Source organism: Podarcis vaucheri, assembly GCF_965113315.1.
Source record: "Podarcis vaucheri genome assembly, chromosome: 17".
NCBI classification, from domain to species: Eukaryota; Metazoa; Chordata; class Lepidosauria; order Squamata; family Lacertidae; genus Podarcis; species Podarcis vaucheri.
Window position 1 is genome coordinate 34,977,080 of NC_138755.1, and position 25,860 is coordinate 35,002,939.

The 25,860-nt window shown below is 44.7% G+C and overlaps 2 protein-coding genes across 2 annotated transcripts in view; both read left to right on the forward strand.

Moving 5' to 3' along the window:
• Positions 1 to 25,860, forward strand: part of PURG (purine rich element binding protein G) — a 228,491-nt gene that overhangs the window by 66,980 nt on the left and 135,651 nt on the right. The gene's annotated exons all lie outside the window — the stretch shown is intronic.
• Positions 1 to 25,860, forward strand: part of RBPMS (RNA binding protein, mRNA processing factor) — an 80,690-nt gene that overhangs the window by 18,064 nt on the left and 36,766 nt on the right. Inside the window, exons 2-4 of the mRNA XM_082205208.1 lie at positions 18,707 to 18,784; positions 22,435 to 22,473; positions 23,030 to 23,092. Coding sequence (XP_082061334.1) covers positions 18,707 to 18,784; positions 22,435 to 22,473; positions 23,030 to 23,092 — 180 coding nt within the window. The remainder of the gene's footprint in view (positions 1 to 18,706; positions 18,785 to 22,434; positions 22,474 to 23,029; positions 23,093 to 25,860) is intronic.

A 25,860-nucleotide genomic window follows, 5' to 3' on the forward strand; every position in this document is an offset into this window, starting at 1 on the left:
AGGCTTGGAAGATAACTGTTCTGTTGCTTGGATTAAAATCTGAACCAGGAAAGTACAGTGGTACCTCTTGTTGCGAACGGGATCCGTTCCGGGGCCCCGTTTGCAACCTGAGCAAAACGCAACCCGCGTCTGCGGATCGCAGTTCACCACTTCTGTGCATGCGCGTGACGTCATTTTGAGCGTCTGCGCATGCGCGAGTGGCAAAACCCGGAAGTAACCTGTTCCTTTTCTTCCGGGTCGCCACGGGACACAACCTGAAAAGATTTAACCTGAAGCAAACATAACAAGAGGTATGACTGTACAGTGGTACCTCGGGTTACGTACTTAATTCTTTCCAGAGGTCCGTTCTTAACCTGAAACTGTTCTTAATCTGAAGCACCACTTTAGCTAATGGGGCCTCCTGCTGCCACCGCGCTGCCAGAGCACGATTTCTGTTCTCATCCTGAAGCAAAGTTCTTAACCCGAGGTACTGTTTCTGGGTTAACGGAGTCTGTAACCTGAAGCTTATGTAACCCGAGGTACCACTGTATTTCGAGGGCTGTATTTTGAGGTGAGCATTATGAGCCTCAGGAGACTCATGTTTCTTAGCCTAGAAATACAAGTCTCAGATATATCACTGATGACATTCTGTCCTGATTTTCAAATAAATGGCAGGTTATTAGCAGAAGCTTCAGTGTGTGTTTAGCAAAAAATATTACCTTTATCTACCTGACATAAGCTGCTGCCCATAGTAGGACTGGGCAAATATTTCAAGGAAAACGGAATAGCCAAGAACTGTTTTCTACTCCCCACATCAGTGGGTTTCTTGCTAACCTTGAGTCGTATGCATCTGTGACCCAGTTAGTGCTGCCCCATTTTGCTTACAAATGTTCTTGTCTCTAGGGCCACCTCCCTCTGACCCTACGTAGAGTTCCTTTCCATCATGAAAATGTTGCTTCCTTTTCTGTTGAGTGACTGGAATCTGGGGTCCTGTGTTTCTTCTGTCTCCTTCCTGCCTTGACCCCATAGATGTTGCACTTCTTGTGAGATGGCAAGGGGAGATTTGGGCTCAGGCTGCATTAAAAAAAGAAAAGAGCAAAAAAAAACCTGACTGTATGTAAACAAAATGGGTGGGATTCAACAGGACAATTTCCCCTTGTGCGATGGAACCTGTTCTCCACCTGCTCCTTTTCCTGCCCCCCCCCAAAAAAAAATTGGATTGGGGATCAGGAGAACCCTTTCTGGCGAGCTGAAATGTTTGTGCTGACATAACGCGAGGTTGAATTCTTCCCAGTGTTTTCAAAACAAGATGCCAACTCATTTCAAACTAGAATTCTTTTTTTAGAAAGATGGAAAGTTCTTCGTTTAGTTTAAAATAAGCTTTGAATTTCGCTGTTCAAGAAGCTATCCATATATTTCTTGCACTTTCAATAATCCTTTTACACGAAGGGTGCTCTTTTTAAGAGTTTGAAGCAAGTTGTTTTGAAAAAAAATGCATATGCACTTTTTTTCTTCGCTGTTTTCGCATTTGGCATAATGCCCTCCTGCTACGAGACATTGGTTTTGTTATATACTGAAGTTCTCACTCTGGGCCAGCAGGGGCATACTGTAGATAGTTCAGGTCCACATATGCAAATAAGGGATTGAAAGTGACCTTCAGTGATTGGATAGTTATAGAAAGTTGTTACTGTTGCTTTGTGGTTGAGCTCTATATAAGCAGGCTGGCTGAACCCTTCAGTTCAGTTCTGTTCTGGCCTGTGAATAAACAAGAGCTGTTTGAAGAATCCTGTGTCGTCTTGATATGTTCACCCACAACTTAACAAGTTTATCTGCTTGGCATGTGGGAGAGCAAAATAAAGTTAGCACTGAGGCTGAATATACCCTGCAGAGTATATTTTTGTGACTGATTATGGAGTAGGACGGTGTATGTTTTTTGTGGTTGTAAGTCGTTTCTGTTTTTAACATTGTGTTTTAAGTGCTGCAACCTGCCCTGGGATCTTAGGGTGAAGGGTGGCAAATTATTATTATTATTACTAATGTATTTGCATTCTCAGTGCACATATGCGCATCCTACAGATGGAGTCACACATGTGTCCCACTTTCCAAACACAATGTGATCCCAGGAAACTGTTCATTAGGCAAACAAGTTGATGATTTCCATTATTTCCTATGGGAACATTGCTATCCTGTGATCTCCTCCCCTCCCTCCATGGTTTCTTCCTAAAATGGCTGCAGCATCTCTTTGGAAAAAGCAGAAGCATAGGTATAGACTTGTGGAGCTTTGGTCCACGTTCTCTCTGCTGCTGAATCCCTGCAAAGGTCTGCACCAGTGTGGGAAAGCAGAAACTGGCTTCCAGGCTAGAGCCTGTGGTTTTTGTGTTTACTTCTGGTTTGCTAGAATCTGAGTTGGAGAAAAAGTTATCCTTACAATGCTTATTTATCTCTTTATTGTCTTTTAAAATAGGGACGATAGGGACGCAGGTGGCACTGTGGGTTAAACCACAGAGCCTAGGACTTGCCGATCAGAAGGTCGGCGGTTCGAATCCCCGCGATGGGGTGAGCTCCCGTTGCTCGGTCCCTGCTCCTGCCAACCTAGCAGTTCAAAAGCACGCCAAAGCGCAAGTAGATAAATAGGTACCACTCTGGTGGGAAGGTAAACAGCGTTTCCGTGCACTGCTCTGGTTTGCCAGAAGCAGCTTAGTCCTGCTGGCCACATGACCCAGAAGCTGTATGCTGGCTCCCTCGGCCAATAAAGTGAGATGAGCGCCGCAACCCCAGAGTCAGCCACGACTGGACCTAATGGTCAGGGGTCCCTTTATCTTTACCTATCTTTTAAAATGCTTATTGGTTCACAATCACAGTGCTGTATTTCCTCATTTTAATATATAGAACAATACTCCTTGGCCACCGTTCATCTGTTCACGGCTAGCAAGAGCTCCTTGCACGTCTCTGATTCCCATTGTTGTGTTTCTGTATCTTGAGGGCTTCAGAAAATACAGACAGGCTCGCTTCAGCCTGTGGCTCCACCAGAATAAGCATTGAGACCTTTATTAAACGAGGAGTTATATAGTTCGTTCGTATCCCCTTTTGTGCAATACTCCTGATCTCAAGAACTAAAAATAGAACTTTTCTTTCAATATAGAAGCCAAATAAGAAGTTCCTTGGGGGAAGAAAAGAGTAGAATGCCCTCTCCCATCTCATGCCCCAGCTCACCATTGACTTGACGAAAAGAGCAATAATGTTTTATGGTTTGAAAGTTGGCTGACCTGGGATTCAACTTTTAAGAAAACAAGAATAATTGCTAAGGAGATGACAGTTCTCTTTGAGGCTTGTTTTCAGCTCACTTCTCAGAGCACTTACGTTCGGTACCTGTGATCTCACGGTCAAACATTCTCATCTCTCTCTCTCTCCCCATTATTAATTGTTTTTATTTAAATTTGGTTATTGAGTTTCATAATAAAGTATACTCTTGTAGGGCTTTTCGTCTTGACACTTGGAAATTTTAATCGAAAACCATGACAGTGTTTTGCAGTTTGGAAATAGGGTACAGATGTTCTAGAGCCGAGCTGCGTGGTCAGCAGAGTCATGTGGTTCATTGCTTTAGTCTGCAGGCAGCACGTAGTTTGTATGTCTGAACGACTTCTGCCTCTAAACACATCTTCCTCCTCATGGAGAACTAGTATGTCAGGCAGAAGGCTAAGCTTAAGAGCCCTCCCCGTTATATTCACTCTATATTTATCCATCACCCCTCACCCAGACGCTTCTCAGAGCAGCGATAGATATTTCAAAATATACTAGGCAGAGCTATTGCTACAAGGTCTCAGAGCCCCTTTTCATCACTGGACCCTTCCGCTGGGCTTCCATTTGTTGTTGTTGTTGTTTAGTCATTTAGTCGTGTCCGACTCTTCGTGACCCCATGGACCAGAGGACGCCAGGCACTCCTGTCTTCCACTGCCTCCCGCAGTTTGGTCAGACTCATGTTTGTAGCTTCGAGAACACTATCCAATCATCTTGTCCTCCGTTGTCCCCGTCTCCTTGTGCCCTCCATCTTTCCCAACATCAGGGTCTTTTCCAGGGAGTCTTCTCTTCTCATGAGCTGGCCAAAGTATTGGAGCCTCAGCTTCACGATCTGTCCTTCCAGTGAGCACTCAGGGCTGATTTCCTTAAGAATGGATAGGTTTGATCTTCTTGCAGTCCATGGGACTCTCAAGAGTCTTCCATTAGGGCTGTGCAATAAATCGCCATATCGTTGAATACCAGTATTGAAATAACATCATGGTAAGTGTTTCAACAAGGCAATATACCATATTTTTCGCCCTATAGGACGCACTTTCCCCCCTCCAAAAATGAAGGGGAAATGTGTGTGCGCCCTATGAGGGCGAATGCAGGCTTTTGCTGAAGCCTGGAGAGCGAGAGGGGTCGGTGTGCACCGACCCCTCTCGCTCTCCAGGCTTCTGGAAGCTCTGCGCAACCCTCGGGAGACCAGCTCCGAGGGTTGCGCAGAGCTGCCTGCAGTCCCGGGATCAGGGCAGCTCTGTGCGGCCACCGGGAGCCGGGCGCGAAGTCCCGCCCCGCTCCGGATGGCGGCACAGAGCTGCCTGCACTCCCGGGATCAGCGCAGCTCCGCACGGCCATCGGGAGCGGGGCGCTAAGTCCCGCCCCGCTCCGGATGGCGGCACAGAGCTGCCTGCAGTCCCGGGATCAGCGCACTTCTCCCCATCGCCAGCCCCACAAGCTCGGGGGACAGCGGGGAGGCAGAGCGTGCCTTCCCACTGTTCCCCGACCTGGTTCTTCCAGCCCCACACCTGGGGGGGAAATAATTTTTTTTCCTTTATTTCCCCCCAAAAAAACTAGGTGCGTCCTATGGGCCGGAGCGTCCTATGGGGCGCAAAATATGGTACATGTGAACAAAAGGTGGAGACACCTTCCCAGGAGTTAGCTCAGCTGAACCCATACTTTACAGATACTTTGCAGATAATTTGTTTGCTCTCTCCCTCCTTCCTCCTAAGTAAGAAATGAGGATAAGCCCTCACACAAACCAGCAAACTCACCTCCACCAGTGAAAAAAAGAGTGGGGAAGAATTTTCGTTTTATTTTCTGATGGTGTTTATGTTGTTGATTGCCCCTAAATAGCTTTCCTCCATATTAAAAAGGAAGGAAGGATTTATCTATTTATTTAAAGGAGACTTATCTTTTTGCTTGCTTTCCCCCCTCCATTTGATAAAAAGGGAGAGATTGGTGGGATGAGGGCTTTTAGGGGGGCCCTTCTGGGGGGAGTGATGGAGGGGAGAAGATTTAGCTTGCCTTATTCTGAAATGGGAGGTTGGGTACTATGTGAGAATGATGGGGAGGGTGTTTGTTGGTAAGCAGTGCAAGCAAATGTGTGTCTACTCACAAGCAAGCCCTACTGAGATCAATGAGGCTTACTCCCAGGAAAGTAGAAGTAAGTTTAGTTGAACTCAGTGGGGTTTGTGCATGCATAGATTCCAATTAGACCCTCTGCCACGGGTGTGTGTGTGTGTGTGTGTGTGTGTGTGTGTGTGTTTGTGTGCATCAAGACCCTCTGCTCCTGTGGGGAAGCACGGTGCACCCTTTGCTGCTGCAGGGAGGTATGGAGGAATCCTCTGCCACTGCAGGGGAGGCCCAGCAAGGCCCTCCTCCACCGCATATATATTTCGTCATATAACAAAATTCCATGATATTTAGCTGGTGATATATCGTGTTGTTGAAAACCAGGTATCGTCCAGTCCTAAGGTAAAGGGACCCCTGACCATTAGGCCCAGTCGTGGCCGACTCTGGGGTTGCGGCGCTCATCTCGCTTTATTGGCCGAGGGAGACAGCGTACAGATTCCGGGTCATGGGGCCAGCATGGCTAAGCCACTTCTGATAAACCAGAGCAGCGCACGGAAATGCCGTTTACCTTCCCACCGGAGCGGTACCTATTTATTGCACTTTGACGTGCTTTCGAACTGCTAGGTTGGCAGGAGCAGGGACTGAGCAACAGGAGCTCACCCCAGCGCGGGGATTCGAACCGCCGACCTTCTGATCGGCAAGTCCTAGGCTCTGTGGTTTAACCCACAGCGCCACCCGCGTCCCTATCGTCCAGTCCTAGCTTACACCAATTTCTTCTTACAGACTTGTCATTAGGACTCTGACTCAAATACCTGTGTTTCTTGTTGCCTTCTTATGTGCTCAGAGTGTTAAGGCTCCATCTGCATTCTTTTTCACCTCTGACCTTTCTTTGGACACTGTTTTAGCAGGCTCTAGCCTCTTGCCTCTGTACCCTTGAACACTCTGAGCATGGGATGGAATGCATATTGATGATTCCCCTCCTGCTTCTCTCAGTTATCCTCTTTCTGATTCCTCCTCAAGCCCTTGCCTCAGCGGTTCTGTTTTATCTCTGCACCCTGTGAGGAGAGGCGTGACTTCCACCCTGACCTGATTTATTGCTCGCATGGCTTCCTGCAAAGACTTAACACATTCACAGCAGCAGCAGTGCTGCTTCCTCCTAACACCTTCCTGCCAACAGTCTAGGGGCCAAACTGCATATGACATTAAATGGGTCAGTTGTGTGACTCTATTTTAAAAACTATAAATAGCAGCCACTGGAGGGCCTAACCAAGACCGTGAGTGTAGGGGAGAAACCTGTCAGGAAAGTTCCCAATCATCCCAGTGGCACTTTTCCTTTCAGGGCTAATAGCAACTTGGGCGTGTATTTGATATTCCTTCTCCTGGCACTATGGCCTGGGAATAAAGACTTAATCCCACCCTCACACCCTCGGTTCCAATCAGGCTCTCCATAGTCTGCTCATGGTTTTTAAAAGATTTGTCAGGCAATTGCAACTGATGTAGTTTAGCTGCAGGTCTCTCTGCGCATAGTTCTTACAATATAAAGGAGAGCATTTGAGCATGTCTAAAGGGGTGCAGTGGGACGGGGGTGGCGCTGTGGGTTAAACCACAGAGCCTAGGACTTGCCGATCAGAAGGTTGGCAGTTCGAATCCCCGCGACGGGGTGAGCTCCCGTTGCTCAGTCCCTGCTCCTGCCAACCTAGCAAAAGCACGTCAGAGCGCAAGTAGATAAATAGGTAGCACTCTGGCGGGAAGGTAAACGGCGTTTCCGTGCGCTGTTCTGGTTCGCCAGAAGCAGCTTAGTCATGCTGGCCACATGACCCGGAGGCTGTACGCTAGCTCCCTCGGCCAATAAAGTGAGATGTGTGCCGCAGCCCCAGAGTCTGTCACGACTGGATCTAATGGTCAGGGGTCCCTTTCCCTTTACCTAAAGGGGTGCAGGGAAGAGCTGCAAGAAAAGAGAACACAGTTGTAAAAAGAGGACATGTTATAGTAGTCCAGTATGGATTTTTCCAGAGCATAAATAATGCTGGGGAAGTCAGGAGTAGCCAGGTCCTCCAGGTGTTCTTGGATCCGCAACAGCATGATCAATGGCCAAAGGTGGTGGATATTGTAGTCCAACACTCATCTGTAGGGCACCTCACTTGGTGGAAGGATCTTTGTGCCATCGATGCCCATTTGGTATCCAAGTTGCGAACCTGATTCTTTGAGGGGGAGTGTAAGCCCTTTCAGAACAGGTTGAACACCACCTTTCCAGTCCACTAAATCACCTACCAGCACTTTATCTGCCTTGTCTGGATTTGCTTTTCCATTCCATTCCTTATTGGGTCCACTTCTGATTCAGATACCAGTTTGCCACATTCACAGCCTCACTTGGCTCAATGAACACTTTTCTTTCTTATATCTACATGCCACCCTTTCGTCAAAGGCGCTCAAGGTGGTGTATATGCCTCTTCTCTTCTGCCTTTTATTCCCTCAGGAGATAACTAGAACATGTACCACTCTGGTGAGACAGGGCGCAGGCTGGTAAGGTCTCAGCTGATGAACCAGATGGAGCTGGTCGACAGCCACCCTGGACACAGAGTTGACCTGTGCCTCCACGGACAGCTGTGAGTCCAAAATGACTCCAAGGCTGTGCAGCTGGTCCTTTAGGGTCACAGTGCTGCACTTTTGTATGATAGTCCTGGCTCACTTTATAGGGTTGTTGTGAGTTGCCTACTCTGCCCCATCCCACCCAAACACATTCTGTAGAGCTTTAAGTGGGCAGAGTGAGACCTCTGGCTTAACCTCCATTCCCTTTCTTCTGCAGATGTTTTTGCCCGTGTTTCAAGCACCTGGTCAGAGCAACCATTGGAGTTGCTGTGTTCCTGAGGTACCCAGCATAGTGTCCCTGGGATGTTGTTGGAACATAGCTCCCATCAGCCCCTGCCTTCATGGCTGGTGGTCAAGAATGATGGAAGTTATATGTCAGTTGCCCCTGCCATATGGCTTGAGCATGTTTGCAGAGTGGCAAACAGTCTCTTAAAAATGGCTTGTGAATAGTCACTTGTGCAGTTTATCTGTGATGTGAATGTTAGCACATTTCCTGCAGGCAACTGGGAAAAGATAACTTTGGAGTCACAAATGGTTATGTATAGGCAGCCAGGCTACAAAATATTTTTGTGGTCTTTTCTTTATAAGTCCTGCAAGCATTCATTAAACGGAAGGGAGGGTTAATGTTTTGCTTGCACACTGATTTCAGGTGTGTCAAAACTGTGTCTGGTATGCCGAGTCTATAGCAGGCTTTTTCTCTATTTTTATATAGAAAGTTGGCTGCTTTTCAGTTTGGGAAGTTCGCAACGCAAAGCTTTCTGTCAAATACTGTGCAGAGGCCATTAAGGGAATTGTTTGCAAACAAAACTTTTCATGTCCATAGAGCACCAGTGGAAATAGAAGCCACATCTAAATATTGCAAATAAACAGAGGCCCCAGGCATTGCATGTCACAGTGTCGGGTATCTGATGTGGATTTGGAATGCAGGTTAAAATGACTTGGCCCTGTGCTCATAACCCTTGGAAACTCAACATCTCAGATTAGTGCTGATATACAGATGCGCTGGCATCGGCTCCTTTCTCCATTTATGGGGATTTTGACATCTTGTCCTAAAGTTCTGGTCCCTGGCCAAAGAAATTATAAGAGATTACATGGCTCCAGCTTCTCTTAGTCCCAGGAATCTCTAGGCTAGGGGTTTGTTTCCACTGTCCCCTGGTGAACTTTAATGGAGATCTTTGCAACCAGCTCATTCCGGCAGTGTGCGGTACAGATTCTGCCATGTGCTAGTGCAAGTTTTCTTGTGCCCTTTTTCCTTTTTTGGCTCATAAGTTTATTGTTCTAGCCAAAGGCCATGACAAACTTAGTACCTGCTTGCTTGTGTGAACAAAGATTTCAGAAAGCAATCTCTTGAGTCTCTATATAAGGGGCAGACTAATGAGTGATGTCTTCACCTGAGCTTGACCACAAATACAAAGTCTTCTGTGTACGGGACTCTGTTGTAGTGGCCATCCAAGATTGCACTGGAGCTACTTCAAGCAGTTTTGTAGCTTACTGTTATACTCATGTATAACAGACTTTACGAAGAGAACAGTACCCAGTAATTCTGGAGAAGCAAAAAAATGCAATGCATATCTAGCAAGCCCATAGGGAAATTTGTCTTGCGAAGCAGCTCAAAAACCTTAAAACCCTTTTGTCTAGCGAGTTTTTCATCTTGCGAGGCATTCGTCTTGCGGGGCACCACTGTAATAATATTTTGTACCTACATAGCACTTCAGAACATTCAGAGCACACACTTTTATAGCTGTTTGCAGCGCAGATGGTCAGTGTTAGAAACTGGGATAGAAAAGCTAGGAGCCAAATGGCTCCTGGGACTTGGGTTTGGGCGCCAAAACAGAATGTCTAGTCGACATGTTGGGGGGAAGGAGTGTTGGCCAGCAACACTTTTTATTTATGATTTTGATAAGCATGAACTAATACGCAATTCACATAAGTGACACATTGTTAATATCACATTTTTAACCGAAATAGTTAATATATGTTTAATTTGGTGTTGACAATAAAAATATTGGCACCATACTTCAGTTTTCAAAACACTCTACTCTTTACTATACAGTGGTGCCCCGCAAGACGAATGCCTCGCAAGACGGAAAACTCGCTAGACGAAAGAGTTTTCCGTTTTGGAGGTGGTTCGCAAAACAAATCTCCTATGGGCTTGCTTCGCAAGACGAAAATGTCTTGCGAGTTCCTGCGGGGGTTTTTTCCTCCCCCCCTTTTTCTAAGCCGCTAAGCTGCTTATCAGCTGATCCGATAAGCTGATAAACCGCTAAAAGCCGCTAATAGCGCTAATAGCGCTAATCCTCTAATCTGTCAATGGGCTTGCTTCGCAAGACGAAAAACCGCTAGACGAAGAGAATCACAGAACGGATTCTTTTTGTCTTGCGAGGCACCACTGTATTGTTAAACTTCTTAACTTATTGTCTATCCTTATTATATACTTTGAGGCTTCAAAGCACACACATTTCAGTAATCCTTGAGTGTCAGCCAGGCACAAAAAATGGCACCCAGACTTTTTGAGGTGCTCGCAAATGGAGAATCTTTAGGTGCAAAATGTGCCTGGCAACCTGCTAATTTTGAACCCTGAATATGGTATGGTCCCCGCTCCAGCTTTTAAGGCAGTTACAAAGAAGGATAGTTGCTTGTGATGTTTATTCTTACCCCATGTTTCACAATGGTACATGGAGTTGGGGACACAAAGTGTGTTGGGATGCAACTGCTCTCAAGTCACTTTGAGCTCCCTTTTTAGGCAGTCATACATGACCTTGGTATCATTACAACCGGGATCTTGCAGATAGCTATCATCATTATTCTCTTTTGCCCTGTCGAAAGGATTCTAGGAGCCCCTGCGAGGAGAGATGCCTGTTGAATCAGGCATCAGTTGCAGAATGAAATGTGACCTTTTCATGTTGGGCTCAGTTGCAACAAATGTGCACAAAGGAGAATTTCCATTCTTGCTCAAAGAGCTTGGTGGAGATTGTAGCAGGAACCCCCCCACCCCAATCATTCTGTTTGCACAAACTTCACACACACTCACACTCACACACTACATACGCCACATTTCTGTTATAAATTCATAGAAAATCAACCATACATCGGATTTGCACTGTTCCATTTTTTACTCCATGTGACAAGGACTATCAAAGGGGGATGGCTTGGTTTCTGGTCAGCCATAATCCCTTCACCATCCCAGCACATCCACAGGAGCCCTGCCCAGTTGCTATGTCAACCCTGATAATCCCAGACAGAAGACAATCAAAATGACAAAGAACTTGCATATGGTAGTGGATTCAGCACGGACTGAAACAAAGGACAATAATCAGATCTTTCCTCTGGGGGCAGGAAACTGAAAACTCTCCTTTGTCTCCTGGAAGTGACTCATGGGCAGGGGGAAAGCCAGGTGACTGGACACTCAGGTTACCACCACAACTCCTCCCTCAACCCCTCCTTTCTGTAATGTATGCATGATGTTTCTGGGGGTGGGCTTGAGCTAGAGGAGGGGAATTTCAAAAGTTTTTATAAGGTCTTGCAGCCCATTGTTCTGGGTCTTTCCTCTCTCTTGCAAGGGAAGGGAATACCCTGTTGCAACAGTTCAATAAAGGCCAAGCCTACAGGCTGCTGTTTTGCTCCAAGTTATCCTGGTTGGTGTCTTTGTTTTGTCCAAGAGAGCCCTCGGATTTTTCCGTTAACAAGATAGAATCCAGTTGCTTAGATATGTGCAATACATTGTAATAATAATAATAGTAGTAGTAGTAGTAGATTGAAAGTTCACAGTCTGGAGCCCTTGCCTGGAGGTGCCATGGAATCTGCAGACACTAGATTGGTGACCCTACCTTCCTGCATGACATATATGGCTGCCTCAGTTACATATCCCTGACTTAAGGGTGAAAATGTCTGTTGGTGATGAGAGAGCCCATTTACTAGTACAGTGGTACCTTGGCTGTCGAACTTAATCCATTCCAGGAGTCTGTTCAACTCGTGGAACCGTTCGAAAACCAAGGTGAGGCTTCCGATTGGCTGCAGGAGCTTTCTGTACTCAATCGGAAGCCGCGTCGGACATTCGGCTTCTGAAAAATGTTTGCAAACAGGAACACTTACTTCTGGGGTTGTGGCATTCAGGAGCCGATTGTTCAGGAGCCAAGCCGTTTGACAACCAAGGTACCACTGTACCGGGGCTTGTGCATGTCGAAAGTTATCATATAATTGGAACTAGCTACCTGCTGGCTTTCATTTGGCTCTTGTGTGGACTTCAGCAGAACACAACCTCTTAAGATGTTTGACTCCATTGCGATAAGAGTATATCAGATACCTCTGAAGAGGACCAAACTAAGAGGAAGCCATTGAGCCTTTTGCTCATGCAGGGTTATTTAGACTTGCTGACAGCTGTTAATTATTGACAAGGGTTTAGAGATTAGCTGCCTTGTTTTGAATTGGAGTAAATCATTGAACTGAAGAGAATCTCTTAATAAACCTCCAAAACCAATGTTATTTACTAACATTAACTTACTCTGCCAAGTTGTATGTGTTCTTCATTTTAATTTTATTATTCGGTATAATACATTACATTTGGTGGAGTCAAAAAAATTGAATAAGTGGAATATGAGGCCGCTTGATGCTGTAGTGAACAAGATCCTAGGTAACATCTGAACTCATACTTTATACAAAATAGGCCAGACAAAAGGCAAATTCTTGGTTTTTCAGTGAAAATCTATTGGAAAACAAGAACTCGTCTTTTTATTTAAAAATAATAATAACAAAAAAGTCATTGCAAACAGCCAAAGGCATTTGAAGTCTTTGTTTCTGTCTCTGTTGTACTTCTGGCAGATGTCTAAGGACAATGGAACATTATACTTTGCTTTCTAGAAAATAACACATGTCTGGAAAAGCTAGATTTAGGGGGCAGCTTTGCCCTTGGCCAGAATACCTCATTAATACCAGAAAGAATTATAAGAGATGAGGGAGGGTAGAGGGTGAAGAACAAAAAAATGCACTTGTAGGAAAAAAATGTATTATTTTTAGAAGGCTTTGAAATTCCTTGTGTACGCCTTCACAAAATTGAGGAATCCTGATAGGCTCAAGCACTGGAACGTTGCTGTGTTTAACACTCAGGAATGAGTTGGGGAAAGGGGGGAAACAGTTCATGTGGTGGGTTTCAGTTGCTGGACTTCCTCTGGCTGCAGTTTGAAATGTGTGTTTTTGGGATAGCAAAGATAGGCTAATTCAAGTGAGGGACACTTTAGGATGTAGAAGGAGACTTCTGAACCATGTGTCTTGATTCAGTCTGTAGTGTGGGAGAAATGGATCTTGCAGAACCATACCTGTGGCTGGGCGATATCTGATTTTCAACATCATGATATATAGCCAGCTAAACATTACGGTATACAGCTATATAAAGGTGGAGCTATATAGAGGCATTGGCTGGCTTCGTGGTTTTTACCGCATTGTGATTTTTGAATAGCACACACCTAGGCATCACGATTCACAGTATATCGCCAGGTCAAAAATTATGAAACTGATAGATATCATGATATGGACTTCGAACTGGTTTTGGATGATATATCACATAGCCCTATCTGTGATGTGCTCCTTCACACGATAGGTAATTAACTTAAGGGCACGAGAAACACAGTCTGAGATGGGCTTAAAAAGTTAAAGGTAAAGGTACCCCTGGGGTTGCGCGCACATCTCACTCTATAGGCTGAGGGAGCTGGCGTTTGTCCGCAGACAGCTTCTGGGTCATGTGGCCAGCATAACTAAGCCGCTTCTGGCGAACCAGAGCAGCACATGGAAACGGCGTTTACCTTCCCGCCGGAGTGGTACCTATTTATCTACTTGCACTTTGATGTGCTTTCAAACTGCTAGGTGGGCAGGAGCAGGGACTGAGCAAAGGGAGCTCACCCCGTCGCGGGGATTCGAACCGCCGACCTTCTGATCGGCAAGCCCTAGGCTCTGGTGGTTTAGACCACAGTGCCACCCGTGTCCCTTGAGATGGGCTTAGTGGTGGGTAATTTTAAGGCAAATTCGTGGGGGAAAGGTCTGTCAATGAAAATTATCCTTCATGATAACTAATGGAGCATCAGTGTAGGGAGATAGCATAGTCCTGAAGACCAGGTTCTGGGAGCCAATAATGGAGGGCCCTAATTTTAAACTTTGTGAAAGCATGTGGGTGGCTCTTGTTGGCAATGGAATGCCCGATGACATGGTTCCTTGACTTGAGCCAGCAGTGCTGGATCCTTACTGCATATAAGAATGCTTACACAAGTATAGCTGTGTGGGAGTCTATCCCTACCCCCTTGACTAAAAGGCTATTAATTGCTGATCTCATCTCTCTTTGGTGTTCTTCCATTGAACACGCCGCTAGACTTTTGCTTCTAAAGAGCAATGGAGCTTGAATTTCACCTTTGCACTGTATAATTTATTTACAGAGAAGAGAACTTGGGTCACTTACTATTTGGACCATGATTACATCAAGGCAGAAGACCCTTTGTTGCTCAGTTTTAAGTGCTCTCTGACTGAAACTGTAGGCTCAAGTTAAATGTAAATACCCTGCTTAACTAGCACAGAAAAGAGAGAAGACAAAGGCACCCAAATGAAAACAAAAGTCCTCACCTTCTTTTGGGAGCCTCCCCTCTTTTGAGCAAACCTGTTTTGGTCTGTTGTTTGCATATTGCCCTGATGAAGGAATTGCATAAGGCAGGAGATGGGGGACAGTCTTCTCCTGCTGATGGTCAAATAAGGTGTTAAAGGGGGGGGGGGGGAGGACTGAATGTACAAATACTTACCAAACCTATCTTCACAGAGGCAAACGTGGAAACAGTATTGTTATAGATTGGGGGGACCCCCTAAGTCATATAAATTAGGCAGCATTTTGATTATTTGGGATGTAAAGGGAGAAATAAAAGCTGCAGAGGAATTCCTGAGCTAGCCAAAAACACCTGGCCAAGCTAGGACCATTAAGAAATAATACAGGGCCATTGGCATTGGAAGAGAACTGTCCTCCTCCTTTGCCCTGAGGTGTAAACAGAGGCTGGGGTTTGGGAAGGTTGCCAGGGTAACTGGATGTGAGGTGACAGGAAAAGAGAAGTTTTTTTAGCAAGGTGTTCTGGGAAGAAGATGGGGGGGGGGGGAGAGAAGAAGGACTGGGATCCATCTTGGGCAGACTGGCTGAAAGCTGACTGGGAGAGATGCCATGGACTCTGTGACTGCAGTGCTGTGGGGTGCAGTCGCCTCTTGAAACTCTGTAAGATCTGGACTCCCTTCATGCAGACTGAAGGTGTAAATAGGCAAACAAACCATATTTCTTAAAGCTACAACAGTCTCTGCCATGTCTCAATTCTGCAAAGGAACCCAGACCCTGTGTGAGTGCCTGGAACCCCCTGGACACTTGCCACCGCTCGTCGGAGAGAGGGGGAGGCACCCAACTTTTGTACCAGTATACACACCACAAGCAGCATTCTCTCTGTCGAACTGCCTTCAGACGTCTGGGATGACAAAATCCTTTGCCTCTAGCCATCAAAGTGCCTTTCTGTGAGGTCTCTTTTATGTCCTACTGAATCCTCAATGATTATCTTTATAGTTGGCAAAAGGCAGAGTCTCAGGACAGCTGGTGATGTCTGTTTAGAGAGGTATGTGTATGTTGGAGAGAGAGAGAGTGAGAGAGAGGGATGTTGGGGTCAGAGTCTATATTATCCTGGTCAGAGGGACAAGGGTGGTGCTGTGGTCTAAACCACTGAGCCTCTTGGGCTTGCCGATTGGAAGGTTGGCAGTTCGAATCAACGCGATGGGATGAGTTCCCATTGCTCTGTCCCAGTTTATGCCAACCTAGCAGTTCGAAAGCATACCAGTGCAAGTAGATAAATAGGTACCGCTGTGGTGGGAAGATAAACTCTTCCATGTGCTCTGGCACTCATCATGGTGTCTCATTGCGCCAGAAGTGGTTTAGTTATGCTGGCCACATGACCTGGAAATCTGTCTGTGGACAAACGCTGGCTCCCTTGGCCTGAAAAGCGAGATCAGTTCCGCACCCTATAATCACCTTTGACTGGACTTAACTGTCAGGGGTCCTTTACCTTTACGTTATCCTGGGCAGGAAACTTTCTTTGGCCAACTTTTGATTGGTTGGGGTAGACGGTAGAGTCTCTTTCTGCCCCGGAACATATTAGAAAAAGAGTAGCTGTTAACCTCTCCTCCTCTTCCTACTATGAGATGTGAAATAAATAGGGTGGAAGGCTATGGAGTGGGCACTCATTTCATATTTGCTGAATCAAAAGCAGCACATTGCTTTGGGGCAAACTGGTACTGATTTCCTCACGAAGCTGAAGCAAGCACATATCTCTTAATGGGAAACAGTACCAGCCAGGCTGAAACATTCTGCCTAATGTGCCGATCACTGCCTTCCTAATCCTTCAGGACCTCTGGCATGCTTCAGAAAATTAATGTTTGGTTTGGTGAAGCATAGGGGTGGACAAACAACAGTTGGGCACTTTTATCTTGCATAGTCAGATATGAGCAGCTCTTTATGAGTCTGGAATAAACGTGCATTTCTAACTTAAGGGAGATTGTACAGTAGATTCCAAGCATTGGTTGCAACCCGTGGAAATTATGACACCAGGAAACAGGCTGGGAGTAGTTTCTGATGACAGAGCCCTAAACAGAGGACTTGTTTGACAGCCGGCTTCTCTCTTAAACAACAGCAGGTCCTTTGTGCGAGTGATAGGGTAGAAACATTGCAAAATGCTGTGACTTGGCATAGGAAGTTTTCATTATTTATCTGTAAAACGTATGAGTCCCTTGTAATGAAAAGTAGGGCTCAAGGTGATTTGCAGCCGCTGCTATTTTTCTAGGAGGTGCTGGAGCTCACCACGAACTTCTCCCTTGTTCTCTTAGACCCAATGGTAAAGAAATTAAAAAAGAAGATAAGATCTTGTTTCTATATGCCACGACAGCTGCAAGAACCATGTTAGCACAAAATTGGAAATTAGAAGTAATACCCAACATAAGTGAGTGGCAGGTTAAAATGATAAACTATGCTGAGCTTGATAGAATATCAGGAAGATTAAGGGACCAAGACGAACAGAAATTTCATGACAATTGGAAGAAATATTTATTGTATATGGAATCTAAAGTTCAGGTGACACTGGCGGGGTTGAAATAACTCTAACAGCGGGAAAGGCCTATGTAAAAGAGTTAAAAAGTACGCTGCTATATAATTTATTCGATACTTACCAAAGGAGTGGAGGGAAGTCCAAGGCTCAGTTGAGACTAACTCAGTTATGTATTTTATTTATGATTTGTGAAGTGGATATAATTTGTATAAGGTATGTGGTGGATTTTTTGTTTATGTTTTTCCTGTATACATGTGCAAATATGAATAAAAATTTATGGGGGGGGGAAATAGAATGGCACCCACTTGAGAGGTGAGCTAAGCTCTGGTGAGGTCCAGCTGAAAAAAAGCCCTGTGTGTAGCCAAAAAAGGAGCATCCTATTAAATTCTAGTTTAAAATGCTTTCTTGATATTTCCAAAGTCAGAGGAAATGTAGTAACTCCAATGCAAGTAAGTCCAAAAGAACTTAACAAGGTTAGATGAGGTAGGGGGAGAGAGAACGAAAAGAAATTGCAAGACCACAGGGGTGCCTGGGAATCTGTTCATTAGGGCCTGGCATGAATGAAGAGATTATGGCTCACTTGTGCCTGAAAAATGTATTTTGAAAGGAGCAGCTTATGCATTATTTAACAAGCTTATGGACCTGAAGTTACTTAGTTGTTTGAAGCCTGATAGAATAGGTAGATTTTCACCAGGCCTCTGAGTGCTAAGAAGGATAACCTGGCAAGCCTTCCTGGAGAGGACATGAAGCAGTTCTTGGCACCACAATTAAGAGTCCTCTATCTCAGGAGCCCATAAACTGACATCATAAAGAGCTGTATGCAGAACAGGGTCTCCCAGATGTTCTTTGGCTAGAGAGAGGTTTCTGTGGGAGATGTTTTCAAAGATACTCTTGAGCTAAGGCCGTTTCTGAAGCAGAGTACATGATTGCAGCATACATTTTCTTCTTGCATAGCATTATTAAGTAACTTTGCATGCGGATATAGACATTGGTAGAGCATTTTACATTGCTACGGGTATAAATTTTCCGGATTTGCAGAACTCTGCGTTACTTCATATGCAAGGAAGCCAACACTTGGCGATAGTTTTTAAGTCATCTGCTTAAAGCTGGGTGGGGGGTTAATGCTGCTTTAATGGGTAAACATTTATTTATTTCTGGCTAAATAATTGTTGAGAGAAGCTTGAAGCTTGACTGCAGCGAAATATGGCTGTGATCCACCAGCACTCACTTTCCAGTGCAGAAGAAACTGCTTTAGTATCAGTGTAATTCTGTTGGGTTTTTTTAATGTTGCAGGATGTGCAGGAGTTATTATTTGAAATTAACAAACAGGGCTGGGGAAATGAAACATTGCCATCGGATGACTTTGAAGCCATTTTCATATTTGTGTTTATAAGGAAGGTTTAGACCTTCCAGGTTACCTGCAGTAAGTAAGAATCCCTTGTGCTCAGAGATGGGAAGCTTTTATAAATTAAGAGTTCAGCTCACTCTCCACAGACTTCCTCTTGATTTGTCATATACAGCTAACAAGATATGTTTGGGCAGGTAGGCTAGTCGTTTTTGTGAACAGACTTTAAAGGTTGAAGAAACTACTATTTTGAACTTCTTCATTTTTTAATTTTTTTAAAAAGAAGGTTAAGTTTCCTTAATATTCTTGACGTGTGCCCTTTTCGCTTTTGTTTTTGTTAAAGGTACGAACGCTATTTGTCAGCGGCCTGCCTCTGGACATCAAGCCCCGGGAACTCTATTTGTTGTTCAGACCATTCAAGGTACCCTGCTATTGAACTTGGAACTGAAGTGCCAGTGTCCTTGTTTGCGTAAATACTTGTGGTTCGTTTCCTGTTTGTCATAAATGGTAAATCGGCGCAATAACATGTAATTGCCTCTTCTGGAGTAGCAGACAGAAATTCAGACGATGCTCCTCAGTATCTGGATTTTGAAAAAGGTTGGGATGCAGTCTATCATGATATCTTATTTCAAATAAAAACTTGGCTACAATGACTTTCCCATGAAGTGAAAGTTGGCCAAGAGCCCATGAATAGAATGATTATAAATAGCATACTGGTGTGATCAGGGTTTAAAGTTGTGAATGCTAACCTCTAATGATGGTAGGGATTTGGAGTAAGGATTCGTAAGCATGCGTATTCCTGGTTGCTTCTTGGAAGTCCTCCAGCTCCCAGTCCAGGCAACAGAATTCCCGCAGCTCAGCCTGGTTTATTTTCTGTTGCAGTGCTGGTTTCTCTTAGGAAATAAACCCCATCTTCCAAGTTTTAACTACTGGATGTAAAAATGTCCCAACTCCAGACTTCCTTAGTACACATTAGTGTCTTGGCATTATGTATGTTGCAAACTGAATCTGGATAGCTAATGCTGAAGTACCTACTGCTTCCTAGCAGGTGGTGTGTCTTGGGGTACAACTACTTTTATGTTTCCCTCTGAATCAAAGTCAAAATGTGCGCGTGTCCCATTTTCAGACAGAAAATGAATTGGACTATAAATTCACTAGAAGGGACGCGGGTGGCGCTGTGGGTTAAACCACAGAGCCTAGGACTTGCCGATCAGAAGGTCGGCGGTTCGAATCCCCGCGACGGGGTGAGCTCCCATTGCTCGGTCCCTGCTCCTGCCAACCTAGCAGTTTGAAAGCACGTCAAAGTGCAAGTAGATAAATAGGTACCGCTCCGGAGGGACGGTAAACAGCATTTCCGTGCACTGCTCTGGTTCGCCAGAAGCGGCTTTGTCATGCTGGCCACATGACCCGGAAGCTGTACGCCGGCTCCCTCGGCCAATAAAGCGAGATGAGCACCGCAACCCCAGAGTCGTCTGCGACTGGATCTAACGGTCGGGGGTCCCTTTACCTTTATAGATCTACTAAATTTGAGTTTCTGGGTCTTACAGACATAATCTGTAATGATTTTAACATCCCATAAGTATTATTTTTGCTTCCAGGGAACACCGCAAATGTCCCATCACTGCAGAATTTGCATGCAAGGATAGCCCTGATTCCCGCTGCTTTAAGAAAACCACCAGTGGCTTTGTGACCTGTTACTCTTATCCCCACCTGTCAGGGAACTGACATCGGAGCTAGAGGCGGAGGGAAGGCTCTCAAGTGATGCTGGAGAAGGACCCAGCAGGGAGAGAGGCAGCTCATCAGCTGGGGAAGGAAATCAGCGCAACACCAGGGATAAAGGGGGGCAGATGGGGGAATCGGCGAGAGGGCTCCAGGACTCTTCGCTGGACACCAGCGGGGAGAGCACGGGTCCTCCGCTACCCACACCCTCCCTGCGCAGAAGACCTCCGCGCAGGGAGAGTAGAAGGAGACTTGGCGTCAAACAGCTTTTATGCTGGAAAAGGTTTAAGAAACGCCCACTGACGGATTCTGCTAGCGACTGAGGCAGCCACAAAGTGAAGGGCTGTCCAGACAGGAAAGGTTTAACAAGCCAACTTAGCCAGGAGTGGCGGTAACTTACGCACGAGCAACCCATATTCATTACACCACCCTTCCGTCAGACCTGTTTGCATGCCTAAGAAGCATACCTCACATTTAGAAAGGGGGGAAAGCCTGAAGCCTGCCATGCTCAACAGGCCTGGAAGCGAACAGGTCAAGAACGAATTTGAGCAGGACCTACCATAACTAGTGTCTGAAATTGAAAATGGAGAGGCAGCATGGGATTTTTGGGAGCAGAGACAGAGGGAAAGGCATCCCAAGGGCAAGAGAAGATGTAGAGCCCCATGAGAAGAACAAAGCCACCTGGATAGGGAATCTGGGACAGGAACTTGCCCCACCTTTCTCAGCTTCTGCCTATCCTCATGGTTACTTCACACACACACACACTTTGGTGTGCATCTCACTAGCTGCTTAAGATTTGCATCATTAGCTTTCCTAGTAAAGCTATTTGAAGATTCCCTTCCACAAGCATTCCCTTTAACCTGCTTTTGCAAATTATCCACTATGTTCGTTTTATTGCTAGCAGAGCAGGGATATAAATTTTCCTCATCTTTTACATGAAATCCTCAAACACCCATATTTACTTGGGCAGAGTGGACACCTCTTAGACCTGGGGTAGCTAACCTTTTTTGGCCTTCTCTCTGTCTCTTACACCCACGACGCACAAACTCCTATTTGATCACCCCTATTTTATACCATCCCAGAATCTGTATCACCCTTTATTTACATCTGCAAGTAGACACTAGACTTGAATGTTGATGCTCTTTTAAGGAGTTTTTTTTAAAAAAATCAAAGAACTTCTCTAAACATCCAGTGTAGTCATATAGTAAGCCTGGATTTAAGAATGCAGATATGTTACGTTTGAATGTTCCACCAACTGTGTATGGGTATATATTTTTAAACCACCCTCCTTGCACATGTGATGTCGGGGCAAAGAGTTCTAGGTTCTCGTCTTCTGCCTTGTGTGCAAATTTGCCATATTCATTTGTTCCCTGAGGCATCTGATTGGTCACTGTGTTTATATGAGAAGGGGGGCATTCAGATGTGTGGTGATCCCAGTTGCAGTGGAAAAGCTTGTACCCAAGCAACAAAACCACAGCCATACTGAAGTATTACTGTAAAATTCTGGATATTCTAATAATTCACAGTTTGGATGGGTTTTACAATGCAAAGCTTCACATGTTTACTCAGAAGGAAGCCCTACTGTGCTTAGAATCAGTCAATCATTTTATTTGCATGCTCCCTTTCCAAAGTTAAAAGCATGTTTAAGGCAGCTTACAACATAAAAAGTTACATAACTACAAACATAACCAAAGTAGTCATAAACAATAAAACATCAAAAGGTACACAACCAAATTGAACAATTTCCACGTAACTTGTAACAATATCTTTAAAAAAAGATACAAAAATTAATATCAATAACAGCAAAAAACTCCAAATAGACTCCAAAGAGTCTGTTCAGCAGCCTCAGCTTTTGTAGCTGGAGTCAGTCCGGGCCCTGCCCTCCCAGACCAGTTGGAAAAATAACTGCAAGGCAAGGAGCAGGTCTTCCAGGACTTACGGCCAAGATGGTCTCTCAAAAGCGCTTATTTCTAAGTAAATGTGCAAAGGTTTTCAGGCTTGCTATTTTTGTTTAATGCTTCTTTCTCAAACAAGAACAGTAGGCAACATGTATTTCCAGCAAGAATAAGCACTCTTAAACCATGCTGTTAAGCCCACCTTTAGGAGTTGGGATAGAGAAGGAGAGTTCAGCTCCTACTGTTAATAAGACTTCTGCCTTGGAGCCAAATGAAATATCTTGCATCTTTCCCACAAACCTTCCTCTTAAAGTTTGCTGTTTCTAAGTATAGCCAAATAACAAGTCACTCAGGGAAAAATGTACTGCATCCTGTTTTTATATATTCACATTTATTTATCTAGCATTGATCTTAAATTTTATCTTGGCCAGACTGTAATTTTTATTTCTTCCTGCAGGGTTATGAAGGCTCTCTTATTAAACTCACATCTAAGCAGGTAAGCCTAATACACAGTGAAACCGTTAACATAAATGTCAGTGGTGTATGGTTAACGTGAGAAATTCTAAACTAAGAAGATGGTATGAATTTTTGGCACAAAGTTTCAAGCACCATAAATCTCCTGATTGTATTCAGTCTAGATTCACCTTGGCTGTCTTGTGGGCTATTAAACATTATTTGGGTTTATGTGGAGTTCAGCAAAGATTTTCAAAAGCATCATACAGTAACGTTATAGAACTGCCAACAGGTTGAAGATAATAAAGTGTGTGCCTTTTAACCGAAGGAAAACTAAACCTTAATGTGTTCATTTCCTTTTAACACAAAATAGCCATAAAAACCAGGCAATTATACCTTGTACTTCCAAGCTCACCACTTAAAACTGATAATCACCAATGTTCTGTTTGATTAATCTTTTAATTCAGTGGATTACAGTAGCTGCAGCAGTATGTAACTTTTTAATCACTGAAGTGTGAATATTCCTATCCCTGGGTTCTTTATTCATCCTTCAACAATAATTCCCCACCCCTAACCTCTGATTTTCTCTTTTCTTTCAGCCGGTGGGCTTCGTTAGTTTCGACAGTCGTTCAGAAGCAGAAGCTGCTAAGAATGCTTTGAATGTGAGTATTGGTGCCATATGAAAAGCTTCTGGGTTGTGTTACAGCAGAGCTGCAGTAGCAGCAGAACAGTGTGGTGGAAGGCCTCCTAGCCGTGTAGCACTTGAGACTGCGGATGGGGATCCTTAAATACTCACTCATGTGAAGAACAGAGCATAGGAATTTAAGAGAGTGGTGGGGACGACGACAAACAAAACACGAGGCAAAGCTGTGCAGAGTATTGTTACGAAGCAGTTCCCGACATAATAAAATCGCACCACGTTTTAAAACTGGAATCGTCCAAAATTAACAGCAGCAGCAGCAACTATAGTGCAGGCAATCCTTAAACCCAGAGCAAGCTTAACCCAAGACCTCCAAATACATGTGTTTTAGTTAGGTGATGGAAGCCCATCAAGGATGTGGACATCTGTACCACGGTTGTTAGAATGATTGGACTTAGCTGAGATGGCAGAGTTGGCTGTAGCTGGTAAATTGTCTGTAGCTGGAAATAGACAATCCTTGCCATTGATGCCACCAGGGTTTTCAGTGGCACCCTGACTGCATACCTGCTCTTTCAGGGAGAGTGCTGCTCCACCCAGGACAGGCTGAATGCCTGGTTCCCATAACTGAGATCCACCCACCAACAAGACCAGATCTGTCTGAGTGCTGAAACCAGGCCTTAACCAGAAAGGGTCAAGAGAATGAGGCAGTGCTGTACAGTGGTGCCTCGCAAGACGAAATTAATCCGTTCCGCGAGTCTCTTCGTCTAGCGGTTTTTTCGTCTTGCGAAGCAACCCTATTAGTGGCTTAGCAGATTAGCGCTATTAGCGGTTTAGTGGCTATTAAAGGCTTAGCAGCTATTAAAGGATTAGCGGATTAGCGGCTAAAAGGCTATTAGCGGCTTAGAAAAAGGGGGGGAGCGGAAAAAAATCGGAACACTTGCAAGACGTTTTCGTCTTGCAAAGCAAGCCCATAGGGAAAATCGTCTTGCGAAGCAGCTCAAAAACGGAAAACCCTTTCGTCTAGCAGGTTTTCCGTCTTGCGGGGCACCACTGTACATACAGGGGCCACCTCAGTTTTCAGAGGCCTCATTGCGTTGTGTGGAATGAAGCAAACAGGCTGCCAAGTGTGAGCCACAGTTGAGAAGGGATGAAACATCACTTCAGACACTGCTTTGCCAAAAACAGGAGGGAGCAGTATCCCTGAGTGTTTGTGTTTTAATTTCACCTGTGTAGATGGGGAGAAATACCGTATTTTTTGCTCTATAAGACTCACTTTTTCCCTCCTAAAAAGTAAGGGGAAATGTGTGTGCGTCTTATGGAGTGAATGCAGGCTGCGCAGCTATCCCAGAAGCCAGAACAGCAAGACAGATTGCTGCTTTCACTGTGTAGCGATCCCTCTTGCTGTTCTGGCTTCTGAGATTCAGAATATTTTTTTTCTTGTTTTCCTCCTCCAAAAACTAGGTGCGTCTTGTGGTCTGGTGCGTCTTATAGAGCGAAAAATACGGTAGAATATTGCATTAGTATTTTGACTTAATAGCTTAATCCCCAGTGAGAGAGATTTTGCAAGAAAGTAAAAACTTTCCTGCATTTTGTGCTACCATCCTCTATCCATCATAGTAAAGGGGAATTTTCTTATTATTAGTCATGGATTATACAAGGCAGAAAATAGCCCTTCTATGCGAGGGTTGAGGAGCAGGAATATTACGCTATTGTGTGATTTTTCTGAATGCCTTCGTCTTCCTTCAGGTGGCATTAGGTGGAGTAGATGTTCCCTTTTGTGTTCTGCCAGTGAGATTGCTCAGATATTGTTGAGTGCAAACAAAGTTCAGCCAAGTTTAATGTACCTTTAAAATGTGTTGGAAAGAGACAGGGCTTTTTAAAGTTCTCAGTACAGGAGGATGGAAATTAGTTCAGAAGAGGACTAATATAGCTTAAGAACCCAATTTGTTATATCTGTAGTGAGGAGTTATCTCTCTTTATAGGAGATTTGACTGGATATCTTACACTCACACCTTAAGTACAGAATCCTAATAAACAATTTTGGGGTTCTGTTTGCCAGTCCATATGCAAAATGCTAAAGCATACCTCTGATCCCTGCTGGCAGTGCTTCCCCCCCTAGAAAAGTAGGTGCCGGTATTCACCATGAAGTTATCACACTTTTTAACACCAACAAGAACAAAAAGGTGTACCCTTGAGTACCCCCTGAAAAAACACACACTGCCTGGAGGTATTTTGCCTGAAATTTACAGTCTTTTGACTGAACTTGCAGTCCTGTAGAATGAATTCTCCACCTGAGTAAGCAGGCAGGGATATGTCGATCTTGATTTCAGATGGCTCTGAATTAGTCTGTCTGCAGGTTTGCATAACTAAAGGTGCATGCCTTGTACATGCATAACTAAAGGTGCATGCCTTGTACATTGAACAGAAACAAATACAGTGGTACCTCGGGTTACATATGCTTCAGGTTACATACGCTTTGGGTTACAGACTCCGCTAATCCAGAAATAGTGCTTCAGGTTAAGAACTTTGCTTCAGGATGAGAACAGAAATCGTGCTCTGGCAGCGGGAGGCTCCATTAGCTAAAGTGGTGCTTCAGGTTAAGAACAGTTTCAGGTTAAGAACGGACCTCCGGAACGAATTAAATACTTAACCCAAGGTACCACTGTAGCGTGCAAAAGTAATACAAACTTTTCAGTCTGCATACGGCTTGCAAACCAAGTAAGCTTCCATGCATTTCCTTTTATTTTATTACGTACCTCTGCTACTCGTGAAATAGTTGCAAACCATTCT